Genomic DNA, 13,471 nt, shown 5'->3' with positions numbered 1-13,471 from the left:
AATCATTGCGAATAAGTCAAATAATTAAACTTAATCTAAATTAACTAAATTTTAAAGGATTAATTCAAGAAAAAAAACTAAGTAACCGGATAAAAAAAACAAAATGAAAAGAAATTTGTGGTCCTTGTTGTTTTAAGACAGCCAAAATAGTTTAAACATAGTTTTTTTAAAAAAAAAAAATTTTACTTGAAAAATATATTTTAAAATTTTTATCAGCAAATTAAAACATATAAAAAAAATTGCAAACAATTTTTTTTTTTTTCCTGTAACGGCCTCTAAGTTTTAGAATATTTCAAAATTAATATACAATGAAAGCTGCTGGTAACCTTCGCTTATTTACCTTCGGCCTTAAGAACACGTGGCATCCATAAGAGAGCTAGTAACGGAGTGAATGGCAGTTATATAATATTGGTTAAATACATGTGTATTTTAGTTTCGAGTCCTAATATTAAATATTCCTTTGTATCGTTATTCGATTACGATGTGCCCATTATCCAACAGTCGCTTTCCGTTTGTTTTTTAATTTAAAATTGTGTTTAGTGATATTTTAAAATTTTATTTAATATATTTTCAAAAAATATATATTTTGAAAATACATCTATATTATAGTATCAAATACTTATTTCCTTGTTGTCTCGTTCTACAAGCAACTGTTGTAATTTGTAGAGATACATTTTGTGATAAAACTACAAAAATAATTGTTTGTGATAATTGAACTTTCTCAACGTCACAACTTACATCTAATTCTTTGACCATGTAATTTTTGTGTGAAAAAAAAGGGTAATATCTTCCTACAAATTACCAGATAAACTAGAAAAACTTGGGTACTTGTACGGTGCACTTTTACTATAGCGCATTCTTGTATTTTGTTTGTAGATTGTAATAATAATTTTTTTTAAAAAAATTTAATTCATCTTTTTTTTCTGTATTTTTTTGATTATTTCTATTTTTTTTTTTTGAGATTTGAAAATTTTGATAAGGTTTTAAACCTTAATTGACGATACAATTAAATAATAATTAAATTGAAAAAAAAAAAACTAGGATGGCCTTATCTTAGATTCACATGGAAAAATTTATCTTTTATTTCTCGTATTATGAATTGGCTTTATTTTAAGTCCTTTAGTTTTAAAATTTTATTTTTACAGTAAAAAACTTATTTTTATCAACATTCTAGTTTTTATATATGAAGAAAGAAAAAGTCACCATAAAATTAAAAAAAAAAAAATTGTTGATTAACTATATTTTAGCAAAGAAAAATGTTATTATTGTGTCTATAAGTTTTATCTAATAATAAAAGTCCCATTTAATATTAAAAACTTGAGAAACTGATTTTTTAATCTGAAAAAATCACAATCCAATTTTCCAATTATTTTTTTATGGTTAAAAATTAGGCAAGAAAACAACACCTTATCTTTTTTTATTATTAAAAAAACAAATGACATATATTATCTACCGGTTAAACCAAGCTAAAATAAAAGATCAAGGGTTTTTTTTTTTTTTTATTATGAGCTTGGCAAGCTAGTCCACACCAAGACACGGCACTAGCCTTTTTTTTTTTTTCCATTAATTTAAACTGAAACCATCAAAATAATTCAATTAAAATTATGTTTTTAAGTATTAACCATGGTGTTTTAAATCCTGAGGTTGAGTATTATGAGTGTTGAAATATAATTGTCCACTTCAAGCATTAATTATAAGATCGGTTCAATACCTGGATTGTGGGTTAATAAAGTCAAGCTGAATCGACTCGTTATTTTTAATCAAAATAATATAATCTTGAAAAGAAATCCAGATCAAAATTAACTGGTTCCAAGTTAATATCGAAATCCGTGGATGATTGGATTGATATGTTAAATCAGAGAAAAAGGGTCCAGAGGAAGAAGAGACTAGAGAGAGGCCGAGGACCAAGACAGAAAAGAGAATTATGAGTCAAGAAGTTGCCAAATTTATCATGAAAGAGTCCTCGTATTCTGTCAATTTTACAAGACAGCCGTGAACATGCTCTAACGAGTTTGGAAGAAATAAAATCCAGAAGCAGCGCCAGGTGTCAATCAATATAGAAAGAGGAAGAGAATCACTTTGATAGATCGCCACTTGTCACTTAAACGTGGCAGTAAAAAAACGCTAAGGTTAGAGCCAAGATTGCTAGGAGCCTTCATTTAAAGTTCGGTTGCGTTTGTCTATCAATATTTTGCATGTATAGAAAATCAAATATTTTGAAAAAAAATCAATATATCTCCCGCATATGGTATTCTATTTTTTTTTTAAAGAGTGAATTTAATAAATCAGTAAAGAGGAGCCCTGATTACAAAAAAAAAATTGATGAAAATTACACGTCGTTAGATTACATGACCAAGATCGAAATATGTGTTTCTTTTTCATGTTCTTTTCAAAGCTCATCGGCTTTTCGTTTTTTTTTTTTTATTTTTTTTCTTATTATAAAAATCTTCTGTTCTAGAGAAATATTTTTTTATTCCCCTTTTTAATAAATTAGATTTTTAGCTCTAAATATAGAAATTTTTAAATTTTAACCTTTTTTTTTTTAATTTAACTCTTCCAAGCCCGACGAATCTCATTATCAAGTATTTTGATTTTATCAAATTTACTTCATGTTCATCAACTGCCAGTACAGTTAAAAATCCTTTCCAATTTGCCCGTGTTTTGTCCAAGACATCAAAATCAGTTCTAATAGGTTCTAGACGACAATTCTGGCATCAAATCGTGACAATTTTCACTTTAGAAATTTTATTATGATTTCTAATTAAAATTATCATTTGTGTTGGGTCGAGGCTTGTATCCACTCATTTTATAGAAAAAATTGAAGATCTGGATGAAATATTTTAATGGTTTAATATTTGATGTTAATTACGTTAAGAGGCAAAATCCAGAGATAATGAAACTATATATTAGGGGATAAATTAAGGTGTTTAAGAAGGAAGATGACACAGTGCAGGGGCAGGACTGTACTGGAGACCCAATGACTGAAACTCTTTTCATTTTTTATTCTGGTTCTTAGAAGACAGAAACGTGAAGGAAAGGTGCGAAACGAGAAGCTCAAGCACTAACAAAGTAAGTAATATTCTCGGTTATTATTAATTTTTTTTTTCTCTTTTTATTTATTTTATTAAATATAGATTAAACTTGATAATTTATTTTGATTATTTTTTTTGGGTTTTTAGGCTATAAAAAAAAATCTCATCATTTATTTAGTGCTTGGATTTTTATAAAAACAAATTTGATTTTATTATTTGTAAAAACTAAAAAAACAAGAACCCGGATTGAAAATATGTGAAAAATGAAGGTTTTTTTCTGAAATAACAACACTTTTTTTAAAAAAACAAACCTTGAGATCTTTTTTTTAATTTGTATTATGATCCTTTTAATTTAAAAATTATATGTTTTGATCCAAAATTTTTTATATCTCTGAATTTTGATGAAGAAGAAAGAGTAATTGAATAATAAAAAGAGAAATAAAAATCATTATTTATCCATATTTTTATGACAAGACTGGTGTTAATAATTTTTTATTGGATGAGAAAAATTCTAAGAACATGTTTTTTTTATATTTTATCTTGTTAGAAAAAATAGATAAAGTGGAGAAAGAAATAAAATTTTAATTAATTTATATTTTTTTAATTGTTTGAGGATATTTTAAGTTGATAGATTGATTTATTAAGATTATAATGGTTTTTTTAAAAAAATAGAATGATTATAAATTTGGGGTAAAAAAAAAAAACACTGCCCCAACTATTTAGTAACCTTTTCAATTGCTTGCCAAAATCTACACCGTTGGACGATACGATGTTTGTGTTGTTTTTATTTTTTAAATTGCCGTTCATCTCTCTCTCTCTCTCTTTTTTTAACAAAAACAAGGAGACCAGGCCTTCTTCTTTATAGGTCTGATGTGCAGGTCCACGCATTTGGTTTTTTTTTTCTTTTTCTAATTCTTTTTTTCAATCCATTAAAATAGATTGGTAAAGAATTAACTTGAGAATGTTTTTTTTGAAAACACAGTTGAATTTGAATTTTTCATTTCCCCCCCCTCTAAAATACAGGCTTTTTTATTAATATTATTATTGTACTGGCAAGTATTCTCTTTGTACAACCCTTTACGATTTTTTTTTCTTTTTTAAAATATGTATCTGATCACTACTTTTTTATACTTTTTAATTAAAGACATGTTTGTTTTTCAGAAAGTGATTTTTGAAAAAACTATTTTTCAAACATTTCCATGTTTGTTTGCTATTAGAAAAGTTGGTCAACAGAAAATATTTCGGTCAAAGAAAAATTTGACTTGGTTTTTTAGAAAAATGTTTTCCTTTAGTTGTGTTTGTTTTTCGGAAAGTGATTTCTGGGAAATCACTTTCCAAACTTTCTTGTGTTTGTTTGCCATTAGGAAAGTTGGTCAACGGAAAACACTTTCCAGTAAAAGGAAAATTTGGCTTGGTTTTCAGGAAAGTGTTTTCCTGAAAAATTTGGGCGGAAAACACTTTTGAAAGTTGTAAAAAATTTAGAAATGTCATTATTTGCTGATTATATCAAATTTGATCCTCAAACTTTTAATTGCTATATATATTTTGTTTTGTGAATTTTTTTATCTATCAAATTTGGTCCTCATTCTTTTGACTGTTATTTATTTTATTTGAAATAATTTATGTTGATTATATATTTAATTTCTTTCACTATTATTATATATTTTTTTCAATTATCTCATTTAACTTTTTTAATTTGTAAGATTTGTTCCTCATTATTTTAATAAACTTGAGATGACATAACTAAATATTGGATTTTAAAAAATAAATTACTTTTCGAAACGGAATTACTTTATTTATAATGGCATTTTTTTACAACCTTTCATACTAATTTTTATTTCTTAGATTCTATTTTGTGATTTCATGTGCATGTCACATTTATTGTTTGATGGTTAGTTAAAAAAATAAATTCTAAAAAATAAGTTATTAAACTTGCTAATTAAAAATTGTTATGAATTTAACACGTTAATTTTATCTGGTTTAAATTGATTCAAAATCTCATCATCTTATATGTAAAAAGAAGGGTTTATAACAATATTATCTTGAAAAACTTTTTTTATTTAAATTAAATTGAGTTTTAATTGCATCTTATTAGATCAAGTGCCAGTTAATTTGAGACTTGAGCTAATTAGGAGGCTTGTACAAAACAAGTTAGATTTGGTGACACTGTTAAAATAAAAAAAAAATTACCCACGACAACATATAAACACTGCGTTGCTCTTATATTTTTAATGCATTTACGTTAAAATTATTTAAATTTTTCTAAAATACACGGAATTTGAGGGATAAAGATCAAGTAAATAAGGAACATATTAATGAAATAAAAATGAGATAAAAGAGTTTTCATTCATCCAATATATATATTTTTGTGATAGTTTAATTTTCATCAAATAAAAAGTATAAAAATAAGAGTTATATTTCTTTTTTAAAAAAAGAGAAATTACACTATAAAATTATTTTATTTCAATAGGATTTTAGTAATTATTTTTCTTATAAAGATGTAATTACCATATAATTAGATAAAAAAGTTAAAAGGTATCAAATGTTTTAATTTTAATTTATTTTTTAATCTTTAATTATTATTAATAATTTTTTTCAACATCTTTAATCTTGATTTATTTTATTAAACAGGGCAAGTAAAATTTTAAATTCATAATAAAAATATTTATTGCTTCTATAAAACATGCTAGACAACGTTTACTCAACATAAAATACTCCATGTAACTAACTCATTGTTGAGCAAGGCAAATATCTACTTTGTACTCGAAGTCTGTGGGGTTTACGCATTTGCCTATGAAAAAGACTTTTGGGTTTAGCTGGCAATCTGATAAGAGAATAACCCAGGTACACGTATATTTTATGTGGCCTTTCTTTCTTTCCTGATAGTTGCATGTATTTATACGCATAAATGGTAATAATTTCACTCCACTATTCCTTTACTTTGTTTTGGGTGTCTCTAAATTCTGTCAGTTTTTTTGTCTCTGATCAGAACAGGAATGGTAAATATTGTATTTCCCATCAACCTCAACCTCAACCAAGACTGAAAAACAGTGTATAAAAGATACCTGACAGTGTCATTTGTCTACGCGCGTTTAGAATTTATGGAGGAAAATGGTTTTAAGACCTGATAACCTAGTGCTACAACAAGTGGTTCATGTTTTATCCACTTTCCTTTTCATCAATTTTACGAACTTTGGATGTGTCTGCTTGATTTTCTGTATATATGTGATTCTTGGTCACCTGGGAATACTGAACGGTTTGAGGAAGAGTAAAACAAATTCAATTTCTTTACCATGGATGAAAACTCCGTCCAGGAACCTCTTCTTTTGAGTGAAATAAGTGTCAAGAAAACATCTCTCTTTGTTTCATCAGTGAAATGGATTCTCAAGATTCTAATGTGGGCTATTTTTGTTGCATGGATTGGGGTTATCTTTCTCTTCCCAACACAGTTTGGTAATGGATTGCTTGAGAAATACATTCATGCCACCAATGGAAATCCTTGCGGGATTACAGGTCTGTAATTCAACTTTTTCTGTCCTTATTCGTCTTATGCTTATCTTCTTCTTGTTGCTTTCAAGCTTGATATTGCAACTGGAAATTGCAGGAAGCTTATTCCTTGTATTAAGTGGACCGGTTCTTGTTATTGCCTTTCTTTCCATATTTCATCTTATCATATCCGGTGACGAGGAGTTCCAGCAGTAAGTCATCTCCTGATTAGAGTTCTCTTATGTGCCTATTATTTGTTCTATGTACTAGCCCTTTTAATCTTCGTATAACTTGTTTTTTGGCGTAAACTTGTGATTACAGGAAGAAGAGTTCGAAAAATCCAGGCGTCCGCTTATGGACATTCCCTGTTCTTGTGGATGGACCATTCGGGGTTGTTTCTGCTGCTGAGTTTATTGGCATTCTACTCTTTGTTGTGTACGTTATCTGGGCCTTGTATGCTTATGTATTCCAGAGTCTCAACCGTATATCTGGGGAGGATTTGACCCTTATGGAGGCAAGGTAAGACAATTTTATTGCTTTTTTTTGTATCATTCTGTAATTGTGTTTATGTCCATGTTAACTTTACTCGTGCTTGCAGTTTTTTCCTTTTTAAAGCAAAAGTTAGTTGCTTAATCTTACTTCGTTTTCTATTCTTAGGATTTTGATTCTCTGATGTGGTTAATTTTCACAACAAAACGATTTCTTTTATATTCTTTTTTTTTTTTTCTAGTGTTATTTAAAGGCTCTTCATTGCATTATGTGATTAGCTTGGTCTAAATAGACCGACCTCTATAAGAACTTCTGTTATTGAAGGTCTTTTATTTCTTTCTATTCTAATTCTTAAACCAATCTTGGTTGTAATATCAATCTCGTAGTTCAAAACGTAATAAAAGTGAATTGAAAATAGTAAATGCAAAAGAGGATGCATTTCAATAACGGAGAGAAAGATCGTGTGGCTTGAAAAACATGTATCCATACTTGACACCACCACTGCTGTTTGGTTTTTTCCTTAAGTCAATCATGTAACATTTCTTTTTCTTTTTTCCTTTTAAGAATCTTATTCTTAAATACAACACACAAATTCAGCAGCATTTACACAATTTGTGTCTTCATATACTTCTCACAGGTTTTTGCTTGTTATATACCAATAGCTTACTCTGAAGATTATAAATATTGTTAATTTTTAATTTTCTCTGGTACGAAGTTCACAAGCATGTTGCATCCTCAACTCCTCATTCTATCTTTAAGATTTTGATCTCAAACAGATTCAAAGGTGACTTTGAATATTACTAAGATAACCAACACCAAATGAGATCTGTTGATGGTTTAATTTAAATAAGCTATCAAATAAGATTCAAGATACAAAATGGAAAGCCAATAGAGCAGAAAGGATGAAAGAAAGTAGTATACATGTATTGTTTGAGGGAAACTTCTTGTATTTCAAGCACCTATACGTGTAATTGATGATTGTTTGAGTCATCACTATGCATTTCTTAGTAAATTGTCTAAATTTTTTCACGTAAAAAGGCTGCTACCATTTGCCAAGTTTCCTTGCTAATTCAAACTTTTCCAGAATTATGTTCTTGAAAATGATGGGAGGTCATCTTGGTTCAATGGGATTATATTGCATGGCATTTTTGTTTCTTCCCGTTGCAAGAGGATCAGTTCTTCTCCGTTTTATCAATATCCCATTTGAGCATGCCACGAGATACCATGTATGGCTGGGGCACCTGACAATGGTACTGTTTACTCTCCATGGGCTATTGTACATAGTTGGATGGGCAATGGAGGGCAACCTCCTGCATAAAGTGAGTCCTCATGCTTCTTTGTTTTCCTTTTTTCTGCCTGCACGTTCTTGCTTAAATACATGCTTAGCCACTTGCATGTGCATCTTTTGACTTCATGGATTCACTTGTTAGTTGGTGAAGTCACACATGAACAATCTCTTTCAATTTTGAGTGGTAACTTGTGTGCATATGTGCATGTGTGCCTTTGGTTAAAAGGGTAAAGCTGAAGGAAAATGGGAAAAACAATTTCAAAAGGGAAGTTGGATATTCCAAAAGTAGAGCTGTAATGCTGCATTCTGCTGAAATAAAGAAATACAAGTTGGTGACTGAACTAAAAAAAACTGGGGTAGAACAACAGGCTGCTGATTTCAAGGAATCTGATGCAGGCAGAAGCTAACTAGGACAGTGACAACACAAAAATCACAAGAAAAAAAGACACAAAAGGTTTAATGAGCGAAAAGGGTTGTAGATGTGAACTTTGAATTCACAATTTTATTCTCTAGAACATAAAGCTTATGGTTGTTGCCTTCTTAAGAGGTTTACAAGACCTTTAAAGATGTTAGAAAACCTTACCTTCACTAGAAAACAACTAGGAATCCAAAAACATAAAAGGAAATAAACAAAAAATCTGAATTAAAATATAAAGTTCGAAAAAAAACATTGGAAAAATAATAAGAATTGCCATAGCAGGAGCATCAATGCTCAAAACGCAATTCTAAAAGATTCGACGGTCCATTCAGCGATTTGTTTGTTGATTGCTTGTAAGAATCACTTGTAAAAAATTGAGTCCTACCCAACAGTCAGATTTCCTGTTATTGTGGTTTTAAGGAGCTAACAAGTCCTGACTGTTCTAGACCTTTTTTTGTACATAGACATGCTCCACTGGTCTATGAAAGCATCGGTTAGGCCACCCACACAAGTCTGTCTGGACCAGATCTCCATCTAGTAATGTCAAATCATCACCTGAATGCTCAGAACTGCTCGTGTCTACAAGTCCGGCTACATCAAAATCATTCCGTCAACTATCTAAGAAAATGATTTTAATTTTATTAATAATTTAGGCATTGACTTTGTTATTTTTTGAAATCATTTTAATTTTTAGAACTAGTTAGTTTTATTTTGGGCTTGGTTATTTTAGCCGAAACCAGGTAGTTTGAGATTTAGGCTTGGTTGTTGTTCTTAGTTTTATTTTGGTTGGAACACTCTGTAAAATCAGCTGAACTAAATATTTGTCCTGAGAGTCTCTCTTCTGTGGCAGATTCCAGACCCTATATCCCCAAGCATAGCCTGCACTAGCTAATTACTTGCCTTGTGCACAATTGTTTGAAATGGAAATATGGAAGTAATAAGTACTAGTGTCTTATATAATGCAGTTTCAGGAAAAACTAATGGTTACAATACTTTTTTTCTTAGTTTTATACAACTTAGTGTACCCGTACACCTTTTGGTTGAGTTATAATGGAATGTTGAGTGTTCTGTGAGTTATTCCGCATGATATTTGCTGAATTCACCTTCATTTCTGCATACATAGGACTGTTATTCATTTGGATGCTCTACACATAATATTTACCTACATAATTTTTTTATGGTAGTTAATTTGCACGTGCACTGATGTAAAAACTTGCTTTTATCTGGGAGAAAGAAGTAAAAGTCACAATGGTTTGTTGTATTAATTGAAAAAATAAATTCTATTACAAATGTAGATATAACAAAGGATTTTAAGCAAGGCTCGTCATGTAGAATTAGGAAAGCCTTGTTTGGACAATTGGACAAAATGCTAATATTTGACTATGTAGTTGGTTACCCTTTTCATTCTCCTCATCAGAAATCAACCAAAAGGGTTCGTAGATCTTCTTTATTCTCAAATGCTTTATTGTTTCATGCAGCTATTATCATGGAAAGATATTGGTGTTGCTATTCTTCCTGGAGTTATCAGCCTTCTCGCTGGTCTATTGATGTGGGTGACATCACTTCCTCCTGTTCGGAAGTGGAATTTTGAATTGTTCTTTTACACCCACCAACTATATGTGGTCTTTGTTCTTGGCTTGGCATTGCATGTTGGTGATTTTATTTTTAGTATGGCTGCTGGTGGAATATTTCTTTTCATGCTTGATCGATTTCTGAGATTATGCCAATCACGAAGGACTGTTGATATAATTTCAGCCAAGAGCCTTCCATGTGGAACTGTGGAATTGGTCCTTTCAAAACCTGGAAGTAATGATAATTCTTCACTTATCTTTTGTTTCGTTGCATGTGATCTATTGCCATATGTTAATGTTTCAAGTTTGACAACGCAGATCTGCGGTACAATGCTCTCAGTTTTGTATTCCTTCAGATTCGGGAATTATCTTGGCTGCAATGGCATCCTTTCAGTGTTTCATCTAGTCCCTTGGATGGTAAATATCATTTGTCAATTCTTATAAAAGTTCTTGGGGAGTGGACGGCTAGGCTCAGAGGAAGTATCATGAACATATCCGAGGCTGAACAACCAGCTTCTCCTTCCCAGCCTCGTCCTAAGTTAACAGCTTCTGTCGAGGGGCCATACGGGCATGAAGCGCCATACCACTTGATGTATATACTCTAATCTCAAGACCACTTATATTTGATGTGTATACTCTAATCTCTAGGCCTTAGATTAGTTACTGCAAACAATTAAATGAAAAGGATTTATAAGCCTGAAGCTGTTTATAATTCTGGCATTTGACCAAATGTAGCAAATGATGCCATCTTTGCTACCAAATCTATGACCTACTTGAATTTCCAAGGCAGATCGTTTATTCTTCATTTCAGGGGAAAAAAAGAGAAGAGTTCAAGCTTGAATTCAAGAAAAGCTAACGCTTGTCATTGCTAGTGTCAAATGACAATGTTTGACAAATTAGAATAGAATTTACCAAACATCCAGCTTTACTTAAGTTTTATATCTGTTTCTAGTAGACTGACTGTGGCCATTTTGTACTCGTAGGTATGAAAACCTTATTTTGGTAGCAGGTGGCATAGGGATTTCACCTTTCCTAGCGATTTTGAGTGATATTCTCCATCGTGTTAATGAAGGGAGACCCTGTCTGCCACGAAATATTTTGATTGTTTGGGCTGTGAAAAGATCAAATGAACTTCCTCTTTTCTCGACGATGGACCTGGAATCAATTTGTCCATATTTCTATGACAAATTAAATCTTGAGATTTCCATCTATGTTACTCGAGAGTCAGATCCTCCACTGGTAAGATTATTTTTATTCAATATGCTCGTGTTACATGCCTTTACCTAGATGTTTTTCTGTCTTTCATGTTCAAATTATCCAATTTTGCTGTCTCTAAATTATTGTTATTTACAGGAGGAGGGTGATATTCATAATGTTACAGTTTCTTCTGTTTGCCCCATGTCAAAGGGCTGTGGCATGTCGGTTTTGGTTGGTACAGGTGACAGTATATGGTCTGGCCTGTACGTCATCTCGTCTACATTGGGCTTTGTTATTTTGCTGGGTATTTTGTATATATTTTACATAAATCCTTATAGCATATCAACTTGGTGGTACAAAGGACTCCTTTTTTTCGGATGTATGCTTGCAAGTGTTGTTATCTTTGGGGGTCTTGTGGTTGGTTTATGGTATCTTTGGGAAAAGAAGATTTCTGCCAGGGAAGAATACGAGGAAAATAGGCTAAAGCCTGGCATGGTTCAGCATAATGAAGATGTGGCGAATTTGTTTCAGAAAAACCATACAAGTATAACCACTATTCAGTATGGTTCCAGACCAGACTTCAAAGGTATGATTCCATGCAATGCTAGATTTTGTCTGGCATATGTCACTCAACATGGAAGATTTGACGACATGCATTTAATGGGTGTGATTTGCATCTTTTGTGAATTCAAGTATGAAATTATCATAACAGGCTTTAAGCTTTTTTTATATTCAGTTATTCAAAATCATTTCCAAATCAGCTGACAGATCACAACGTTATACTAGGAGTAAATAGCATTTACGGTGGCTACAAGCTTGTCATCGTACATAGTTTGTACCTAGTTTATACTGCAAAAGTATTAAATACTTCATTTAAACTGAACAAATTGCTGCTTCTTTTATTCTATGTGCTTTTTCCTATTTGTAGAAATACTCGGATCCATCTCGGAGCACTGGGGTTGTGCAGATGTGGGTGTCATCATTTGCGGTCCTCCAACTCTTGAGTCCAGTGTTGCTAGAGAAATCAGGTCTCGGAATTTAAAGAGAGAATCCCACCATCCAGTCTTCCATTTCCACAGTCATACTTTTGATTTGTAGATGCCGTGTCCAGGAAAAATGCCTAGGAGTATATGTGTATATAATGGAGCCTAGAGGCTATAATATGCAGCTGGAATGAGGAGGCGTTCACCTGCAGTAGCTTCTTCAGAGATGCAATGCAAGTAGAGCATGCATCATTCACGCTTGTAATGCTCACGAAACCTGTAAGAATAGCACCCAATTATATCTTATAGATGTTGGAATCAAATATGTATAAGAAGTGCATGTAGTAAACAACAGCATATGGATATGGTCGAGGGAAAGTGCATAGCAGATATATGTGATTAATTTCTGTTTTTATTTGTTTCACTGTGTTTGTGTGTGTGAAGTTAATATAATTGAGTGGTTGTGGCTATTATACAAGCAGTAGCTGACAGATTTTAGTCTATTTAACTGTATAAAAAGGGAGTACATTAATGATTGAACACTCAGCAGCATGAGCATACCGTGCTCCTCTCGGTGCCAGAATAGCTCCTTCGTCGGTGGATGGTGTTTCTGTTTCTTTGTTCTAAAAGAACAGTGCAGTGGTGTGTATCAATCTGCCTAAACATTCTTTTTGATGCTTAATTGACGAGTCAAGAGACTGGAGATGGAAAAGATGAGATATGAGAGACATCTAACAAAACCACAATAACTTCAGATTGTTAGTAAGTAAATGAAATGAAAGCAAGCTTGTCCAGTTTTTCATGTCGTGGGATAAGAGAGCAGCAGCTTATATGAGGCATTCAGTCTTGTTATTTTTATGTACGCAAAGTCTAAATCAGTAATGCATACACTTTGTATACAAGCTAAGCAACGTGTGTGTGTGTGTCTATATATATAGAAGAAGGTGGAAAGCATGTCTTAAAGCGTCGGCAAATGTTTCGGTTGGAACTTGAAAGAGAAACAAGGA

At 31.5% G+C, this 13,471-nt stretch overlaps 1 protein-coding gene across 1 annotated transcript; it reads left to right on the top strand.

Annotated features, from left to right (window-relative positions):
- The first annotated feature begins 6,039 nt into the window (after window positions 1-6,039).
- LOC118036765 (ferric reduction oxidase 6) lies at window positions 6,040-12,888 on the top strand. The gene is made up of 9 exons (XM_035042577.2): window positions 6,040-6,545; window positions 6,637-6,730; window positions 6,840-7,037; window positions 8,092-8,326; window positions 10,192-10,519; window positions 10,603-10,876; window positions 11,268-11,523; window positions 11,638-12,067; window positions 12,410-12,888. Exons 1-9 carry the CDS (start codon window positions 6,326-6,328, stop codon window positions 12,577-12,579), a joined length of 2,205 nt encoding a protein of 734 aa, XP_034898468.1. The 5' UTR covers window positions 6,040-6,325; the 3' UTR covers window positions 12,580-12,888.
- Window positions 12,889-13,471: the final 583 nt, after the last annotated feature.

This window comes from Populus alba, chromosome 1 (genome assembly GCF_005239225.2).
Source record: "Populus alba chromosome 1, ASM523922v2, whole genome shotgun sequence".
Lineage (NCBI taxonomy): Eukaryota > Viridiplantae > Streptophyta > Magnoliopsida > Malpighiales > Salicaceae > Populus > Populus alba.
This window is presented reverse-complemented; position numbering and strand designations above follow the sequence as displayed.

Excerpts from the sequence above, each read along its gene's own strand:
- LOC118036765 (XM_035042577.2), top strand. The coding sequence starts at position 6,326 with ATGGATGAAAACTCCGTCCAGGAACCTCTTCTTTTGAGTGAAATAAGT. Across the intron at positions 6,546-6,636 it reads AAATCCTTGCGGGATTACAG|GAAGCTTATTCCTTGTATTA; the intron begins GTCTGTAATTCA and ends TGGAAATTGCAG. Across the intron at positions 6,731-6,839 it reads GGTGACGAGGAGTTCCAGCA|GAAGAAGAGTTCGAAAAATC; the intron begins GTAAGTCATCTC and ends TTGTGATTACAG.